Source organism: Anopheles maculipalpis, chromosome 3RL (assembly GCF_943734695.1).
Source record: "Anopheles maculipalpis chromosome 3RL, idAnoMacuDA_375_x, whole genome shotgun sequence".
NCBI lineage: Eukaryota > Metazoa > Arthropoda > Insecta > Diptera > Culicidae > Anopheles > Anopheles maculipalpis.
Window position 1 is genome coordinate 49221442 of NC_064872.1, and position 20399 is coordinate 49241840.

The 20399-nt window shown below is 42.1% G+C and overlaps 3 protein-coding genes across 6 annotated transcripts; all 3 read left to right on the top strand.

Annotated features, from left to right (window-relative positions):
* Positions 1-162: 162 nt before the first annotated feature.
* LOC126562176 (stAR-related lipid transfer protein 7, mitochondrial) lies at positions 163-2765 on the top strand. Of its 3 annotated transcripts, none has more exons than XM_050218610.1 (5): positions 163-397; positions 766-1105; positions 1170-1336; positions 1414-1885; positions 2548-2765. In XM_050218610.1, exons 1-5 carry the CDS (start codon positions 170-172, stop codon positions 2763-2765), a joined length of 1425 nt encoding a protein of 474 aa, XP_050074567.1. In that variant the 5' UTR covers positions 163-169. The 3 variants fall into 3 exon arrangements, with proteins under 3 accessions (XP_050074567.1, XP_050074568.1, XP_050074569.1); XM_050218611.1 differs by lacking the exon at positions 2548-2765 and adding an exon at positions 2168-2262; XM_050218612.1 differs by lacking the exon at positions 2548-2765 and adding an exon at positions 2174-2262.
* A 2613-nt stretch (positions 2766-5378) lies between these two features.
* LOC126562155 (ornithine aminotransferase, mitochondrial) lies at positions 5379-15244 on the top strand. 2 transcript variants are annotated; one of them, XM_050218582.1, is made up of 4 exons: positions 5379-5559; positions 9869-10157; positions 10246-11226; positions 15231-15244. In XM_050218582.1, the coding sequence occupies exons 1-4, from the start codon at positions 5385-5387 to the stop codon at positions 15232-15234; spliced, it is 1449 nt and encodes a 482-aa protein (XP_050074539.1). In that variant the 5' UTR covers positions 5379-5384; the 3' UTR covers positions 15235-15244. The 2 variants fall into 2 exon arrangements, with proteins under 2 accessions (XP_050074539.1, XP_050074541.1); XM_050218584.1 differs by lacking the exon at positions 15231-15244 and having other exon boundaries at positions 10246-11230.
* Positions 13890-15041, top strand: LOC126565942 (phospholipase A1-like). The gene has a single exon (XM_050223142.1). The coding sequence runs from the start codon at positions 13890-13892 to the stop codon at positions 15039-15041; it is 1152 nt and encodes a 383-aa protein (XP_050079099.1).
* Positions 15245-20399: the final 5155 nt, after the last annotated feature.

A 20399-nucleotide genomic window follows, 5' to 3' on the forward strand; every position in this document is an offset into this window, starting at 1 on the left:
GCACGTTCAATTAAATCAATTTGCTCGGCTACGGAATGATGAGCCGTGTTTTTGTTATCGGTATTAGTTAAAGGACCATTAGCGCAATAAGTGCAAAAGTGTGCTCCGGTCTGGTTTTGCGTGTTTTCAGTGTTAGGTGCCTTTTCAGCACCCGAGCGAGTCTGTTGCGATGGCAATGAAACTGCTCCCGAACAGTGCGCTAGCTTTGCGAAAGTTTAACAAGTACCTGCGTAAAAATGTGAAAGATCAATCGGCCAGCATATTACGCCTTTGGACAACCCAATGCGAGTTTGTCTTCGCTCAACAGTTACGAAGAAGCCAACAAATATTTGCTCACTATGCCAAGATCTGGGAGGAACGCGCTTTGCGCGAACTGCTGCGTCGCTTCCGGGGACAGGTAAGAAGGCACCGGCGCCCGCCTTCACAATCGTAGGAAAAGGAAAACGAGGGATATGCTTTATGTAACAGGACAGCAACGAATTCATACCCAGGACCCCCAAAGGAAATCAACAAGATAACATAATATCAGTGCTCAATGCCTTGTGTTATGTGTTTATTGTGTGCCGTTTGGATCTAGCCGAATGCGATAGGGTTTATTTTTAGCGAACCGCAAAGTCACCACCCTCCTAATCTAGAGTTCCGACGGGCATAAAAAAAAAAAACTACAGGCAGACGCTACCAAAACACTCGAAATGCATTGCAAATTCATCTCACTGGCTGACGTACATCTCCTTCTACGACGCGTTTTGTTTGTTTGCTTTGCAGGTTCAGCGACATGCCAAAGGGCTTATACTTTCGTCCGCCGCCCTACTCACGTTTGACTGGGAACGTGAAAGAATCGAGCTAGAGTCGGTGCAGGAACACATGGACGATTTTCAATTTTTGGAACGCCTGCAGCTAGAAACAATCTATTGCAAACGGTGCGAGAAGCGAAAGTTGATCGATGGTCGCGTGGAAGGTATCAACTATTGCTGCTGCCCGAAGAATGTTACGGAAATGTTGTCGGCCGAACAAAACGTGTACACCGCCTGGGAACCATACATTGAGCAGAAGCGCATGATAACGTGGCGTCAGGAAATTAAGCCAGGCCTGTTTGCCTACAAAGGTATGCGTGTGAGACGGCAGACCTCGAACACTTTTTCATCCTTCCGATAATTATTACGTTACAGTTTACGTTGAATATCCCGACGTGACAGCGGAGGACTTTCTACATGTGCAGATCGATGTGGAGTATCGGAAAAAGTGGGACAATACTGCCGTCAATTTGGAGGTGATAGATGAGGATTCGGCCAAAGGATCCAACAGTCACATCATCTACTGGGAAGCTTTATGGCCAGTGAGTACAGCGAGCAGACACTGTGCAAGACATTCCTTCCGATGGTAATTTCTCTTTTTTTATGCCCACTCCGACAGAAACTGTTCGCCAATCGAGATTACGTCTACAACCGACGGTTCTTTATCGATCGCAGCCGGCGCGTGATCATGATCGTCAACAAAAGTGTGGAACACCCAAAGTGTCCAACCAAACCACACACTCAACGTGTTCACGAGTACTGGAGCTATATGGTTATCAAACCAACGACCGCTTTTAACAAACCAGGCGTTTCGTTCGTGCTAACGTACTTCGATAATCCCGGACTATCGATACCAAAGTACATTACCACCTGGGTGGCGAAAAAGCAGATGCCCGATTTCCTTCGGCAGCTGCACCAAGCGACGGTAAACTATGCGAAAGCGAAACGGCAAAACGAGACACGCATTATCGAGTTTTGGGATAAGCATAAAGATCCCGGGTTTGAGTACCCGCCCGATACGCTGCTCGGGTACAGTACGGAAGATTTCAACGAGGCACAAAAGCAGGAGGAGGAATCTAGTCTACAGCAAGGTACGTATCATGCAACAATCTTCCTATAGCATCCGCATACAAACATTGGATTGTGACTATCGATAGTGTAGATTTGTTGTACTTTGAACTGACAACGTGCCATCAAATGTATGTTTGTGTTTCTCTCTTTCTCTTCCATTTGCCATTCTGCTGGCGTCCATTTGTCATGTTTGCATTATGGAAACATTGGTGCTGGGCTGCGGACACACGGCATCGTCATATGCTGTACGTATGTTCCATGTATTAATTCGTTCGCTGCTTTATCATCTGATCGTACAATAGTGGTAGAAAAGAAGCTGAAATTTTGGCGCTATATATTGTTTAAAATTAAATAGATTGTTCCAATTATAAGCACCAATGCTACGAAGCTCAGATATCACGAGAATAGCAAACGAATCGTCAGGTAATAAGTTACCGGTGCGCATACATTATCGAAAGGTTGCTAAACATTGCTCTCTAAAATAGGAATAGAGTTATTTTGTTGTATTTTGCTGTTTCCTGGATGTACTTTTATTCTATTCAGTTTGCTTCATATGCCACATTTGCCTTAAGGGATGAAAAAATTAGACGTATTCACGAGATACAATATACGTAGTTCAATACTCTTTGGGGATTTCTGTCAACTTTAAGCAACTTACAAATATTCTTTCATCTTTCTGCAGTAACCCGTAATTATGTCGAAACAAACCCAGCATCTCTTACTTTGGCATCTTCAGCGACCGCAAAGTCGAATGTTGAGTCGGTGCAACTCAACGACAAGAGCAACAGCGCATGCAGTGGTTTGGTAGAATCATGCGAAAGTCTACCGGAAGACAGTACTACTCCGACCAAAAAATCGTCCTGGTGGAGCTACCTTTACTCTTACATCTATTTCGTCTGATCTTTACCCCCACACGAACAAGTTTGGGACAACTCTTTGACGCTTGTAAGGTTAGCAAATAGTATTGATAACAACCAAACAGGAAGCAAGTTAGGCAGCAATAGTTTTGTCAGCAATTATCGTACGAGGCAATGTAGTGACGCTCGTAAAATACCTCAAGTTTACCAGTTAATATTGGTTGCAAGTCTAGGAAAAATCAACGGAAAGGTAAAAGTGTAAAACGAATACTTTAATACCGTGACGGATCATTATTGTTTAACACGCTTCATTTTGCAACAATTGCAAAATTGTGTTATTCATTTTATTTTTGTATAGTTTTCGGTTTTTTGTTTATTTGTTTGTGGTCTGTTTTTGTAGTCCAGCCGGGACAAAAGGGATGTGCAATTGTTATATTTTATGTAGTCGTTCGCAAACGATCCGTGCTTGTAAATACCAAATGTGTTGTTAATACGCGTAACTTAACGTTAATACCACCTTACTACCTTACACATCGTTACAATAGTAGGGAATTAAATGCGAGTACCTTCGAGTAGAACAATGTTCTTATTTGTTAAATCCTACATTATAGCATCAACCAATTCAAACGAATCGTGAGTTTTAGTTTGTTTATCTTTCTACTTCCGAAATTTCTCTTAGTTTGAGATAGCTGCAATCTGTATTGTACTGCTTTAGGTTTACTGATAATTGATTTTTAGTGCAATAGCTTGGACCAAATTATTTAAAAACCAAAGCGTATCATCTGTTTTTTTACGAAAATTCTCATGCAGCATCGGATTTCCGTATAATGTTTTGCTTAATATTATACATTAAAAAATATTTATTAAAGCATACTTAAATCGACTTAAATTATTTTGTACTGATTCTGACTGGCTTTGTCAGTCATGTATCCACTATGTTCTAAACAAAAATAATTTAGAAGTAATTATTTTCTGTAAAAATCTTTTTATCATGACTTTTTAGTTTTCATTACGAAATAGCACTTATAGACAACAATGTGCATCCAAAACTGTGTCCAGTTTCTTCATAGCCTTCCTAATTGTTAGACAAAATGTTGGCTATGAACCATGAATCTTTGCCTAACGTTACAGTATAAATCGGCGCCGCGCTGTGAGTTTTTAGTCAAGATAGTCTTAGGTGTTGGTTTCACGATCACCTCGAATTATTGTTAAAGCTCATGTGACGCCTTCCTGACTAGCCACTAGCAGTGTTAAATTTAGGGCATATTCTAATGCCTCTATAACATCCGGTCTTTCTTCTGGCTTAACGATTTACTCTAGCATATGTTGGCCTAAAACCGGCCTCGGATAGAAGGATCGCCGGGATGTTTCGAAGGGATGTCTTTTAGGGAGACAAACGTCGCCCCTCTTCTTCTCTTTTTATCTTCTTAGATTACACTAGACTAGACTTGCTGATACCACGTAGTTGGATAGTTAGTCCACACTGCGGGGGAACGATCCGTATTGGGATTTGACGTATTCATGCTACAAGAAAGCTTGGATCTTGTTGTAACACGGGAAGAAGGTGGATTCCCGGACACAAAATATTTCAAAAAAGCTTCAAAATCGATAAAAATACAACCGTGTGTTATCGTTAATAGTAAAAAGCGATATTTCAATCACCATTGAAAGTCTGAACACGCAATAGTGTATAAGATGGTAGTGAATAAGAAATTGAATTTTTTATAAACGATTATTTATTTATTCATTTATTTGATTATGACGGTCCAGTGCCGTGTTGTCATTTCTTAAACGATTAATAATTTATAAACAATAGCTCAAAATCGCGGCTCAATAGACACTGGACACAGTTTAGAACATGAAGTGCGTCTTGTTTGCACGTGTATTGTTGTAAGCGTGTGAAGAAACTTCCAGTATCCTTACCCTGCGTGGGTATAGAATGTTTGTGAAGAACAAACGTGTTTACAGCGACGATCACCTATCGCCAGTCGGGGTGCGAACAGATAATCTATGCGTCATCACGACAAACAGTGCCCCTTATCAGACTGAGCTGACTGTCGCTAAGCAGCAACAAATTTTCGGCTCCCTAAATCGTCATACCTTCGGAGACCGTCGTCAAGGTGCGTGTGGACAAGTAATGGAAAGGAAGCAATGAGTGAGTGAGTGAGTGAGTGGCAACAATGGCTATATCAATGCACTGTGAACTTATAGACGTAGGACGCAAGATGAAGATGGAGACCGGCAAGGTACATTCTATGCCACCGTCTGGACAAACGGTGCAGTCTTAAACCAATTCCTTCAAAAGGGTAATCAGTCATCTGGGCCGATGCGCGATAAGTTTGGCTACATTTTGTTTTTTTTTTCTTTCTACCGCCTTTTTTGCGACGCCAGATCATCGCCCTATTGCTGGGAACTGATAGCGCGCGGTGCTGAGAATTCGGAGGCCCGGCCCGGTACATATGGTAGACGCCGCATCTGCGTAGAGCGATCAGTACGATTCGGGAAGTGAAACCGTTCAAGTCAAGGGATCGTGTACTGTTGCTGCTGTTGCTCCTTTGCTTTTTTAGTGTGCGTAACCAAGCAACGCTGATCGATCCAAGTGTGCCCTGGTGTATTAGACAGTTCGTTCATCGGTGTGAAGCAAGTGACGCGTGTGAAAATAATGTTGCGCCAAGTGAGCAAAACGGACCTGCTGGCCAAGCAGTTTGATAAACTGCTACCGCTTTTCTCAACGCAAGCTCCAACAGTAGTACAACAAAGCTTTACTGGGCAGCGTCATAGTTCATCTTCTGCCCGGCCTGGTTCGTTGCTTGCTGGCAGCAAAAAGCATGGATTCGGTAAGTAATTATCCGTTTGGGAAGTGGTATGCGTGTATGAGCCTAATGAGTAGAAAAAACACACAACACAACACAAGAACACAAGTTTTTTTTTCATTTTTTGCTTTACCCAAACCGGTTTGACGCACGGCAGTTGTCCCATCAATTCCATCGCTTTGAACGCAAATCAAGCCAATTCTTAGTTAGATTCGAAATACAATAAGGAACCCATCACAAGTGATTGAGTTAGCAGCTATTTGCAATATGCATATGTGTAGATCAATCTACTGACAATAAACACTGGCTATTCGCAAGTCTGACAATCATCATCATCCTTCACCCGTGCGCCAGTCTGCGTCTCAAAAGCGAAGGTGGTCGCAATCTGGAATCAGCGAATCGGGGCCTGCTTTCCACGCTTCAGTATCAACACAATTCCCCCTTGCGTAAACATCCTTCACTAATCTGGCAAGGCTGAACCCATTATCGGTAGCACATATTTATAGCGCAGAAGGACCCCTGCGAATTTATTTTTGCAAACAGTGCTTATCAACAATTTTCAATGCTCTTCGCACTGCATTGTTGATAAATGAAACCCGAGCGCCGAACTAACAACCCCATCCTCGTCCGTGGAGGTCTGCCAAACCGGAGATTACCAATCCCTTAGACATATCGATCCATTTGGAGCGGTATATTGAATTGATTTTGAAACAACACAATCATTTGATTCGTGTAGCACGTGGTAACAATTTGGTCGGAAATGGAAGCGCTCCGGTACCTTTGTGATAACGTAATTAAATGGTAAAGCCAAATATAAAATAGTGATAAACCTTTTTTTTCTTTTTGCTAACCGTAAAATCGGGAGACCTTTCCGGGGTTCATGTCACAACTAGCCGACGTGTGTCTGGAATCTTTGCTTTGCTGACGTCTTTAGGGCAAAAGTTCGCTCGCACTTGTTGGGCAAATTTAATGACGATTAAACCACCAAGACTTGCCCCACAAGGGAGTGACCTCTTATTTGTGATTTGATAGTGTACTAGCTGGGACAGACGATTTTTTTTTGTCCTAATAAATACGCAATACTTCTTATTGTATCACCGGATTCTTATCACCTTTGATGTGTCTATATAACTAGTTAGTTGCGCATATTTCTTTTAGCAAACTGATAGTTACTTCTGAAGTAGGTTCAATTGTAACTGAACAACGGAACACTCAACGCTGAACCAATTCATTATTTTGTCTATTTTTCATACATAATCAATTTTACCATGCATTGCTGTAGGATCCAACGTTTGAAAAATGATTATTTTTACTTATGTTTTTGTACATAAATATAAAAAGTTTTATTTTAGAAGCTTATATGAATAGGAGAGCAATTTAATCTCAATTTTGATGAATTCTTCCTAGCGACGATTCTTTGTAGAGACTCTGGGAGACACTGGTAGGTGCTTCGTCTGACACTCTGCACTTTACTAATTCAACATCCTTTTAATTGTACAGTTTCTACACTGATATAAATGTAGCTGTATAGTTACACATACATTGATCGCCAATTTTTAACGAATCCAATTAATTGTTTTTTTTTTTGTAAACTTTAGTTGAACATTTTGGGAACACATCTTTGTGATTGGATAAATCATGAAATTAATAATTAGTCGCTGTTTTCGATCCTGAAGAAAATATGGCTAAAACACACAAGCCATATTTTCAATTCAAATTCATTAATTTAAAAATGCAAATAAAAAATTCTTTACAGTGTTGGACATTCCTTCTTTTCCTTTGTAATTCTAGGGTTGGTTAGATGTGGTAATACAAATGTTAGATATTTTTGGGTTGAAAAATTTCCAAACATGTTTCATGTTTTTTTTTTAATTATTCAGGCCACAAAGAATCTTGCCTTAATTCTCGCATAAACTGCAAATCTATCCCGAACAGTGTGTTACAAGGTTCTGCTTATGCTGAGAATCCGATGGAAATCCTTCCTTCCTTCCTTCTTACATACTCCGTATGGAACTGGTGTAAAGGGCACTTGTCCGCCTGTCCTAAGTTATCGTTCTTACAAGGACCTGAATGTATAATTGTCTCGCCGCTAATCAAGTGCAGAAATGCTTTGGCGGAACCACCTACTATGATCTTTATAAAATCATTTTCATTCCATGTCTTCCCTTAAACATGGCGGCCGGCTTAAAAGGTGTCACGGCCAATATCCCCAACGGTCGGAAAGGTTGTTTGAGCTTGTTATTCGTTGTAATAACTAGCTCAATAAGTCCTTATAAGTCCTTCCCAACATGGGTTTATGCCGGGGAGATCTATCGTTATGAAACTTATGGCATTTGTCTCGTTCCCGCACAACAAGTTAACGCCAGTGTTGTCCTTTTGGTGTCCCACAAGCTAGTGTGTTATCTTCTGTGTTGCTCTTATTGTTTATGAATGATGTCTGTAGTAATTTACATCCCTTGAGTTATTTACATTATGCAGCTGACTTAAATTTTTACCATCGTATTTCCTGTATATCTGTGTCTCATATCCTGCGAAATAACTTAAACTGTTTTGGTACTTGGTGCTAGGCAAACTGTTTCGTTTTTACGTATAGATAAATGTTCTGTAATACATGAAATATCTAAGATCTCGGAGTAGTTCTTAATGGGAAGCCGACTTTCAACGATCACATAGTATCGAAAGCAAACATAATCATGGGTATGATTGGTGGTTTCAATAAAGACTTTGAGGTCCCTTTTTGACTACACATTTTATTCTACAGTCTTGTTTGTAACTCCTTGGAATTCGCTTCGAACATTTGGTGCCCTACTAGTAGTACACAAATAACAAAAATTGATAAAAATACAGCGATGTTTCACTGGGTTGGTAATCAGACGGCTTATTGGTCGTACAAGTTCATCAATTCAATCCTTCCAACTATTTGTATTCGTTACAGTTTATTGGAACCATTCCTTTCTTGTCAGCGCCAATTTAGTGTTTTCCTTGTTTGGTTTTACCTTTCATTTTACCCCTTTCGGCGATTGATATTAAAATCCTTGTAGTTTTACCGTTTTTTGTTTATTCTTAGGTCTTATTTGTAAATATATGAGATAGATTTTATTTGCATTGGAATACGGAAGACGGATTGGATACGGATCCTGTTTTGTGAACGAATACAACATTGACGCGCATTCTGGATGTTCCCTTCGGCTACTTCTTCTTTGACTGTACAATTTTGAATGGTATTGGCCTTTAGATTTTCGGTTTCCCTGACTAGATTTTACTCGTAGCTGATGAGTCTGACGATGAAAAGGGATACCGCAAATTTTAAAAGAATGAAATGATTTATCGCTCTTTTTAATTGATGACCCTTTTAACAGTGGGTCTCGCCCAGATCGTACGCAGGACTCAACAATGGACGCATGTGTAAATTAGTTCCAGAGAAGATTGACATCAAAATCAAATGCGTTGATCAAATCGTGCGTTGGCACAGTTGTTGAATTGGATAGAAAAATTCTATATTACTAATGGTATGATTGACAACTAAATGTATGGATTCACTTCAATTTCCATTTCTGTTTTGAAGAACACTTTTAGCCCTACCATTTCTGTAATTATTTAACAAAGAAATGAAATTTGCGCATTGCCTTGCCAACTTTGTTAGTACCAACCCTCCTCTTGGCGCATTATCGAATTGGCACAGCATATTAACGCTGTTTGTTTTGTTTATCTATTTTTTCGTACGCTTCCATACCTTGTGTTCATGTTCCCGGTGTATTTATAGAAGGTTCAAAAGTTTTGTTTTCCCTTTTTTTTTTAAACCCGAGAAATGAGAAGCGAGACTCTTCATATCGGAGCATGTGCGAACGCATGTGCAAAACGTGCTTCGTCCACTGCGATCATTATTTTACTCTGCGTGTTATCGATCATACGATCACCACACCAGTAACCAGCGATGGAAAGTTGACCATGATAATCTTATCAACGTTGCGCACTAATTGATTCGCCCTTGGTTACGATAGTTCATAACTGAAGTCTCGTGTTGTTGTCGCGTTTACTCCAGCCACAAACCGGATCCCGGTAGGATCTCTCGTCTTAGCTTCTGTCCACCTTCGGTCGAGTGCAGCCGAGAATAGATTGTACCTTAAATGTAGACTCGGGCACGCTTGTTGTTTACAGAACCACAGTACCAAGTTTGTGTAGAGAGTGATATTGATTATCTGTTAAGCGCGTTAAGCTCTATTCCTATTGGATTGACTCAAAAAGTGATATCAATATCATAATAATCGCACCCATTTACTTACACTTCAGTTTTCCTCAGAGTTTAATGTGTGTTTGCATTTTCACATTGCAGCAAAAATCAACGAAATGGCACAAAACGGATACGGTCACGCCGCTACCCAGCTAAAGGTGGAACCAAAATCGCAAGCAGTGTTCGATCGTGAGGACAAATTTGGTGCACACAACTATCACCCGTTGCCGGTAGCGTTGGCCCGCGGCGAAGGAGTGTACGTTTGGGATGTGGAAGGCAAACGATACTACGACTTTCTCAGCGCATATTCCGCCGTCAATCAGGGCCACTGCCATCCGAAGATCGTCAAAGCACTAACGGAACAGGCCCAAGTATTGACCTTAACGTCACGGTAAGTTACTGCTGCTGCTGCTGCGTCAGGCAATTGGGGCAATGTATTTACACTGTTTTTCCCCCATTTTATTACGACTTCTTTCCAGAGCTTTCTACTCGAATGTGCTCGGTGAGTACGAGGAGTTTGTTACGAACCTGTTCGGGTACGACAAGGTACTGCCAATGAATACGGGCGTTGAGGGTGGTGAAACGGCCTGCAAGCTGGCTCGCAAGTGGGGCTACAAGGTGAAGCAGATTCCCGAGAACAAAGCCAAAATCGTATTCGCCGAGGGAAATTTCTGGGGCCGCACGCTAGCCGCCGTATCCTCGTCGAACGATCCGAGCAGTTACGCTGGCTTCGGACCATTCATGCCGGGCTTTGAGCTAGTGCCCTACAACGACACAGCTGCACTAGAGAAAGCCCTACAGGATCCGAACGTGTGTGCGTTCATGGTGGAGCCGATACAGGGTGAGGCTGGTGTGGTTGTTCCGGACGATGGTTACTTGCGAAAGGTGCGCGAACTCTGCACCAAGTACAACGTGCTGTTTATTGCGGACGAGGTACAAACGGGTCTGGCACGCACTGGCCGTATGTTGGCGGTCGATCACGAAAACGTAAAGCCGGACCTGCTCATACTAGGCAAAGCGCTCTCGGGCGGTGTGTATCCCGTGTCAGCCGTCCTAGCAAACGATTCGGTTATGCTGTGCATTCAACCCGGTGAGCACGGTTCCACGTACGGAGGCAATCCGCTCGGTTGTAAGGTGGCCATCGCCGCGCTGCAAGTGCTGGTAGAGGAAAAACTGTCCGAAAACGCCGAACGTATGGGTCAGCTGTTGCGTAGCTCGTTGCGCGAACTGCCTACGGACGTCGTGTCGATTGTACGTGGCAAAGGACTGCTGAATGCGATCGTGATCAATCCGAACTTTGACGCGTGGGAAGTTTGTTTGCGATTGAAGGAGAATGGGCTCATCGCGAAACCTACACACGGGGATATTATACGCTTCGCACCGCCCCTGACCATCAACGAGCAGCAGCTGGAGGAATGTTTGCACATCATCAAATCGACCGTTATGTCGTTCGTGCCAAAGTAACCAGATTTTTTGTTAGTTGAGCTTGGCGAAGCGGTGAAAATTGATAACGTATGATATTGTATAGTCCATAAGTCCATATCGTAATGCAGCTATAAGTGTAACAAAACTAAAACTTCGTTTTTTTATCATAAATATACGATGTAGTAAAACAAAACAGCTAGTTGTGTTACGTATCAGTAACAGTAACCACCCTTTTTTTTAAAACGAGCATAAAGCAGAAGGTTCAGAAACTCAAGAGGTTACTTGAATGTAGTTACTGAGCTGAGATGATTCCAAATGATCCCGATCTGAGAAAGAAACATTAGAAAATGCTCCACTGTGCTATTATAGCGCCAACGGAATGACCATCGCATGTGCAGAAACTAGGAAATTATAAATAATATTTATGCTCCAGGCCGATAGGAACCGGTTTCTTCAAGTCCAGCGTTTTCAATGCCAATCATTTCATGATCAAAGGAATGTTACGCTGGCAAAAGCTCCCATTGCACCCTTTTTGCTACCTCAACCTCTTTTCCTACCTAATGGCGTTTACCCCGTTTTCCAAATACCGTAGCAATTGCAGCTTTTGAAGGGGACGAATGATACAGCAGCATTCTACCAAAACTGAATTTTCTAATCTAATTCTACGGATGTTGTGGATCGCTTGATGGGTTGATATGTAAAGCGTTTTTTAAGTGCATGAGAAATAGATACTTTAAGAAATGGAATTGCATGTTTTCCTTTAAAAAATAACATTTGGACAAAAATACCTCTTCTTCCAGCTATATTACCTTGCGGGCTTGCTCAGTTAAAAGGACAACTATTATATGAATTCATCCATGAATTATGGGCGAGAAATTATTAGGATATATTATTCTCTTCAAATTGATACAGAAACGATCCAGGAAATGGAGCACAGGATGGCATGCTTTTGTCAGCGCTCGCTTCGCCATCTCTGTGGTACTTAATGCAGATTGTAACTTTTGAGTGTCTCCTTGTATTATAAATCTCGCTGATCACTACCAGCTCCGAGGAAAAGAAGACTGGACGTGATATTGTTTTCGTTAATTGTTGTTATAGTGCATCTCTATATGCTCCCGATCGACTAGTGAAGAGAGTAGCACTCGCGTTGATTGTGGTTATCAACGAAGGTGTTGCTATTGTTCTCTTTCATCGTTCCTGACCGGCCCGTGGTCCCGTGTTTGAACTTAGTTATATATTAATTGTATTCATGTTGTTTAAGCTTAAGCAAACATCGTTTTAATTGTACAGCAATACAAAAATTGTAAACCACTGTTTCTGTTGAGTGCTCCGGTCCTGGGATGATGGGTGAGCACATGCCGTCTATCGGATCATATGCGTGTTGTTGTGCATCCCCCCTTTGTCTCTCGGATCTCGGACTATTCCGGACATAGCTATAACAGCCTTGGAAGGTGTCAACTTGGGCTACGATTCAATTCGCTAGTGAAAGCTGTGAAACGTTTTATACTTGACGCGTGTTGACCTAAAATTTAATTTATTGCTGATGCTCAACCGAATGTATAAAGAAGCGATCTTCTAGCTAGCTCAAGTTTTACGCTGCATGAAATGAAATGCTTTGACAGTATGAACAAATCCAAATTGAGTTTTTTTTGTAGTCCAAATTTGTAAAGTTTTTAAAGTAGATAGTTGGATGCAAAAAAAATAATTTTATGTGATCAAGGATGAACGAACTATATTGCAGTTTCTCAATGATCTCTTCCCACGGAAACTACACGTTGCAAACAGTTGCAAAAACTGAAAGCACTAGCCTGCGAGGCATAGCGAACCATTCAGAATACGTTGCAGATGCTCCGGATGCTGGATATAACGGTAGGACAACATCTCAAAACAGAATCTGCGAGAACGCGACCCGAAGTTCCATTAACGGTTTTGGAATTTCCTTTCAAATCAGTTCGATCCGAAGATCATACAAGGAAAGCCCCAAACGTACACAGCACAGCTTTGGGATTGGAAATAAATACACACACACACACACACAAACAAACACAACACTGCACGATTGTAACAATCTATCAAAGAATATAAACGCCTCGAAAGGATGATAACAGTTCATACCGTAGCATGCAACAATCGGCTACAAGCGTGAGAGCATGGGAGCGAACGTGTAAGCAAGCAAGCAGATCTTGTAAGATCACCCAACAAGACAAGGAAAACCCAACATTCTCTGACTTGATAAGTTACTCGAGAAGAACAGCGCAAGCGTAACCTGTATAGATTATTATTATTAGCAATACAAAAACTGACAAAAACCCAGCAGCGTAATGGTTGCCAGTGAATGTTTGAAATCTCATCATTTCCTCTGGGAAACTTATCACTCCATTTAACGCGGCAATCCATCAGAACGGATCGACCGCTTCGAGTCACGTTGAATCTGAACGGTCACGTTAGTTGTCGCGCAGAGAGTGATCGTACAGGTGCATCTTCGGGCACATCTCGTCTTAAATTACAGCTCTCACTTGCAATATAAAGATCTCGTTTTGTGCTCACTGCTCCGTCCGTAAATTGCTGTCGATGAAATGGAGCTTTGCTCCGTGTTACTGCTTTTGGTCGCTTTTACAGGGCTATTAAACGGTAGGTAACCGGTAACTTTGTGACTCAACAGTTCCTCAACACTCACCTAACGGTACGATTCCATACCATGGCAGGATCCGTCCAGGGTGCACAGGGTGAGAGTGTGGCAGAAAATGATCTCGACCTCGATGACATGGAATACAATCGCGACAACGGAGGTGATTCGCTTATTCCCGAGCCCATCGTGATGCGATCGGCGCTAGGTGAACCGGTACCAACGGTACAGATTCCGAACAAGGAGGGCGAGTTTGTGACGATGACACGCATGGACGTGGCGGAGTGCAAAAGTAATGCCACCTATTACGAGGCCACCAAATACGTACAGTGCTATCTGTACCGGGCGAACGCGAGCGAAGATCGGTACGAGTTCCACTTTAACGGGCTAAGCTCGATCGTGCAGGCTGGCTTCAGACGGGACCTGCCCACGGCCATCCTTGTGCACGGTTGGCTCGGCAGCTCAGAGTCGGTGGTGATTGATCCGCTCGCCAAGGCACTGCTCGCCCAAGAAGACAAGAACGTTATCGCGGTCGATTGGGAGCAAGGGGCGAGCACTTTGCTCTATCCGATTGCCCGTTACCGTGTGCCGAAGGTTGGCGCTCTGGTTGCGGCACTGATAGATAATCTGGTGACCGGGCTCGGTCAGGACATCAATCAAATCGGCATTATCGGCCACAGTCTTGGTGCACACATAGCCGGTATTGCTGCGAAGAAGGTGCGGGCAGGCAAGATAGGATACATCGTAGGTCTCGATCCGGCTTCACCACTGTTCCGCTTGAAAAAGCCGGACGATCGGCTCACCGCGGACGATGCACAGTACGTCGAAATTATTCACACCAATGGAAAGGCGCTCGGCTTTTTCACCAACATAGGCCAGGCCGACTACTACCCGAACGGTGGCGTACGGCAGCCCGGCTGTGGTTTCAGTCTAACGTGCAGCCATCAGCGAGCGGTTGATTTTTTCAAGGAATCGCTCAAGATACGCAACTATTACGCCCGACGATGCGATGATCTCACGAACCTGGGACCATCCTGCTCCACCGATCGAGCGGTGCTGGGTGGATTGGTTTGGAAGTCATCAAAACCGGCCGGTGTGTACTACATCGCAACAGCCTCCAACGAACCATTCCTTCGCAGTGGAACCGCCGATTGTCGATCAATATCCTGGATCTTCGCGGTAGCATTAGGCGTTGCGTCGGCAGTACGGTGCACGTGGGCATGATGATCAACCACGCGGTCTTTTCATGACAAGCACTTAGCACATGCACAACACACAGTGAAATGATGTGGTAACGTGTGCCAACAAGCGTTTTAAGGTAAATTATTTACATGCCCTTTGCATGGCTAACTGATTAATGCAAGGCAGTTTTACACCGTAGGCCCAACACTTAATGACCACAATAGTGCAAAGTTAGGCAGCAGCGATCGTCCAAGGTTTAGCTAATTCTTAATCATTCAACCGACCAAATGAAGAAAAACTCATTTGTTCTGTAATTTAGAAGCTTCGCTACGTGAAGATGTTGATCTCGATGCGATCGTGCACAATGTAAGGGTGATCACGAAATACACGGCACGACAGCACGTTGGAATAGTGTGAGTAAATGTGTTCGTAGGTATTTTTGAGAAAACAGTCAACAAGCAAATGAATTTGTCGCGTTATTTTACACGCACCGATGCCTTCACACAGGGGGAAACGTTTATTTTTAGGACACTGTAACGCCAGTGTCGCCTCGTGGTAATAATTTGCATAAAGTGTGCATGATTTGTTTCCTTCTGGTAACGACAGTGAATTTAGAAAAAGACTATGGTTTTGTTTAATATTTTCCGTAACATTAAAAAATTGTACTGTCAACGGCAGTACGCAGTTGCAGTTGACAATAGTTGTCAACTGCAACTGCAACAGTTGCAGGCAGTTGACAATACGGCACTGGACCGTAATAATTAATTACAAATAAATAAAATTAAAGAATTGTACGCCTCGAAGGAGATGAACGCTTCCCACCTATTTGATTCGGTCGGTATGTCTTGTAGAACACACTAAAAGATTAAAGAGCCAAATCGCGGATGATTTATCTTTCCCGAATGTGATGAATCTTTGCATCCGATTGCCCACAGGATTCAGATGCTTTGTCATCACTGTATCTGGTTTCTAATTATCTTTTAAAGTAGTTTTTTTTTTTCTTCACCAATCTTGAAGCCTGAAGCAAGAGCCATCTGGACTACTCACCTTCAGGCGCAAGTGCATGCATGTTTTTCGTCTATCCTTTGCGGGGGGCCATTTTTTTGTGGGCTTTTCCGTAATCGCATAGACGTCATTCGAATTCGTAAAAATATGGGCGATCCATGCACTTTTTGTTGGCAAGTGCTCATAGGGTAAGAACTTAAGTATAGTAATTTGGTACGAATTTGGTTTGGTAGCGGAACAGGGAACAGTAATTCCCCATGAAATATCCACTAATGAATCTACACACGGAATCCGTTTTTATCGATTTTTGTACAATAGGAAAAGTTGTCTCGCTCAATACTGTATATATTCCAAATTTATCTCAATGGTTGATGAAGATTTTATTGAAAGATTGTTGAAATATTACTGCATGATACAAGATCAAAGTTTTATGTTATTCGGAATGGAATGGAACTATTTTTTTTCCGAAAGGAATGAACCTTTTAGGTTCATTTGGGCGGCCCGGTGGTATAGGCGAAATCCCATCTCCGGATGGGATTTGAACCCTCGTAGTGAGGACTGACTATCCAACTACCTGGTATCGGCAGTCTAGTAAACTATTTGATGGCCGGCACAGAAGGTCGTTAAGTTTCATTGAACCTACTTTAACGGATAATGAAGTCAAAGTCAGCGTAGGATCTTTCTATAAGCGGATTGAGCGGCCCCCGAGCTGTTGCATGTATAAAGTGTCCGGTAACAAATACTTTGTGTTGATCCCCTCGACCCCCCCCCCCCCTCTTCTCCCTTCCCATTCCTCCAATCACAGGACCCTTTATACCGTTCCAAGCTTAGCTTTGTGCAGAAAATTCGTATGCTTAGGAAAGAGATGGAGCAGTCTGTGAATCGTTTATGTTAAAATTTCTACCGTCCTTAGGTTGCGAAACTCACCCTGTGGACCCCCCTCGGTACATTTGATTTTAAGGTACATCCATTCAGGTTAGGGACTCAGAAGGGCTAAATCCACCTCTGGTACTTCTAATTCTACTACTTAGTACTTCTCAAAAAAATACATTTTTCAGTGGGTATTTTTAAAAATACGCAACATAGATCAAGAACAAACATCCATCAGTCGTCCTGAGACTGTATAAGACAACGGTACTATCCGTATTGGAATACGGAAGCATATGCTTCCATTGGGTATCCAATACGTTGATACTCAAGCTTGAAAGGCTACAGTACCGCTGTCTTAGACTCGCACTAGGGAGCATGAAATCTACACACAACATGTCCCTAGAAGTGATGACCGGAGTGATGCCGCTCAAACTACGTTTTGAAATGCTGTCGCTTCGCCTTCTAGTCCGTTGTTCAGTATCAAATCCCTTGATAATAGAAAATTTTGAAGCGCTTCTAGAGACAGGTTCTAAGAGCAAAATCCTCAAGATCTACGAAGATTTTGTTGCCCTACAAGTGCATCCTAGCGCTCCACAGGCATTAAATCGTGCTGCCCTTCCTGAGAACTACAGTTCCATTTTAGTAACAGATTCCTCATTGCACGAGGAAATTAAGACCATACCGAATGATCTTCGCCCGAGGGTAGTTCCGGGCATTTTCATGAACAAGTATGGTCATTTAGACCAAATAAGCCAGTACTACACTGATGGATCATCCTCTGAGGAGGGCACTGGCTTCGGTGTTTTTAGCGAGTTCACCGAGGCATTTTTCAAATTGAGGCAGCCATGTAGTTTTACACCGCAGAGATAGCCGCAATCTTGTACGCACCTTCAACCTTCGGACGAGTACTTCATCTTCACTGATAGCCTTAGAGCTATTGAACCAATGAGATCTCCGAAGGCTGTTGTGAGTCAGGACTTTCTCACCATAAAAATCATTGATCTGCTTGGCTCAATGTTCGATAAGACGTTTAGGATCTTGCTAATTTGGGTTCCTTCTCACTGTGGAATTCCCGGCAATGAGAAGGCAGACTCACTGGACAAAACAGGCGTCCAAGAAGGCGCTTTTTACGACCGACCAATCTCGGCTCAGGAGTTTCTTCGTTTTCCACAGCAACTTTTCCTGTCTCGCTGGCAGAGCATGTGGGAAGCGGATGAACTCGGATGTTTCCCTGCGGCCTTGGTTCGATGGGCTCTCTGTAGACCGGGCGTTCATACGAATGATGTCTCGACTGATGTCGAATCATTTTGCGTTGAATGCTCATCTACAGCGTATAACTCTGGCTCAGACAAAAGTGTGTGGCTGCGGTGACGGATTCCACGATGTGGATCACCTTCTGTGGTCCTGCGTGGAATTTGAAACCGCAAGACCCTCCTTGTTGAGCGCAGCCGAGGATGTCGGCAGACGACCGGGTACTGAAATTAGAGAAGTGTGACCTCCCCTACATTAGGATCATTCACTGATTCGCCAGAGACAACGGTCTTGTCCTATGATTCCACATCCCTAGTATCCTTTCAATCCTTATTCGTATTCCACCATTCCTTTTTTGTTAAATGTTGTGTTGTCTATGTCTTAAGTGTATTTTTTGTAATGCCACAGGTGATCCGATGACTGGGCAGCAGCACTCGAGGGTGATTCCAACACTGCCGTAAAAGGGAGGCAGGCGTTGTTCAAAGTGCAGTGTTCTCCACTCCAGTCCAGCTTTGACACATTGAGTTTGACAGCGTTGGCTTCGGGTTCAGGGTGTTTGGCGGGTTCAGTCTTGAGAGTAGTGAAGTCGCTTTCGCTGCTGCGGGATAGAGCTTGTCGATCATCCTTTGATTGGACGTTGACACAAGCGGTGTTGACAACACAGCACTGGACCGTCATAATTAATTATAAATAAAAAATAAATAAATAAATAGATCAAACGTTAACGTTTGATATGATACTTTACACGTTAATTTGCTTCTAAAAGAATGTAACTTTATAACCGAGCATGCTCGAGATAAGGCAACAAAAAACAGGGAGGATCTAGTTTATAAAAACAGTCAACACATCGCAAAACGGCACGAGCCGTCATACTTAAAAAATAAAAAAGTAATGTAACTTTGTACAGAAAAAAAGACCGAGAGCACGTTTTAAGATTATAATGGACAGCAACATGAGGGCGCAAAAATCCTTTAAAGGAACGGAACGAACCTAATAAGTTTGGGACGAAATTCTCATCACTTGTTAAGTATGCACTTAACCTGTAGATACCTCAACGATCTAATATTATATGATATTATCCACCGTGGAGTAGTATGTAGAAAATCAAGAAAGCACAGGAAAGTTTTTTGCTTCAATAATCTTTTTTTTTTGTATTTTTTGAATGCTGCTAGATATATAACAATTTTTTCACATATTTTCAATTTTTACATAATATATGCATGTATATGTATATATAATAATATTCATATAATATCAATTACACCAAAAATATGCACAATTCTGTTGTTTTTTTTTTGTGTGTGTTTTTGCTTCAGTTTTGCTGGTTTGCTGCATCTTACCACTAAAACTAGAGTAGTTGATGTAATAGTAATAATAGTAGTAGTTGTTGTAGTTGTTGTTTTTGTTGTTGTTTTGTTGTAGTGTAGTAGTAATAGTAGTAGCATTATTAGGAGTAGTAGTAATAGCATCAATCGTTCGACCATCGCTTTCACACATTAACGCTTAGCGTTTTATTCGTGCCATTATTCCGATGTGTGTGTGTAATTTAATTTTCATCGCCGTTTCATCATTGGCTTGTTGGCTGGCAAGTGCCAATTTGTGTTCGTCTTATGATGCGTTATGTTCTGTTTCTAAGCTTCTGCGTGTTTTCTTTCTTGTTCATAGTTTACTTCCGCATTGTTTCGTTCGCAGCGCTTTTGCATGCATTTCATTACTTTATACAGCTTTTGCATCTTACAAAGTAATTGTTCACTTTTCTTTTTCTACTTGTTGCTTGTTTCTCAATAACTTTTGCAACTATATGTGCATGCCGTATCTGTCTGTATATGTATATATGTTTAGTTTCTTTAATTGTTGGAGGACGTATGGTCATATTTTCTACTTCCATCTGTACTTTTTCTTTGTCTTTTCTTTTCTTTAACGTGACTAACCGCACAACAAAAAAGTTTATGATTTTGATTGTTTTTACTTACTCATTGAAATGCATGTATTGTTCGCGTGTTTATTAGAGTGTGGGCTGACTTTTTTCCCTGACAATCAGTATTTCTACTACTTTCTGCATCTCTCGCACCTAAACGTTAAGTGTGTGTGTGTTTGAATGTCTTGCTCACATTATGTCCTTTCTGTCTTTGGCTGAAATGAAGGATGTCACACTTTTGAACCATCCTGTCAAAACGGGCGAAAGTGAGTGATACTGTTGTAATGCCCCCAATAGTCGTGCTTTCATTAGAAAAAGGCCTTTGATTTCATTGCACGTGGAATGCAAATTATCCT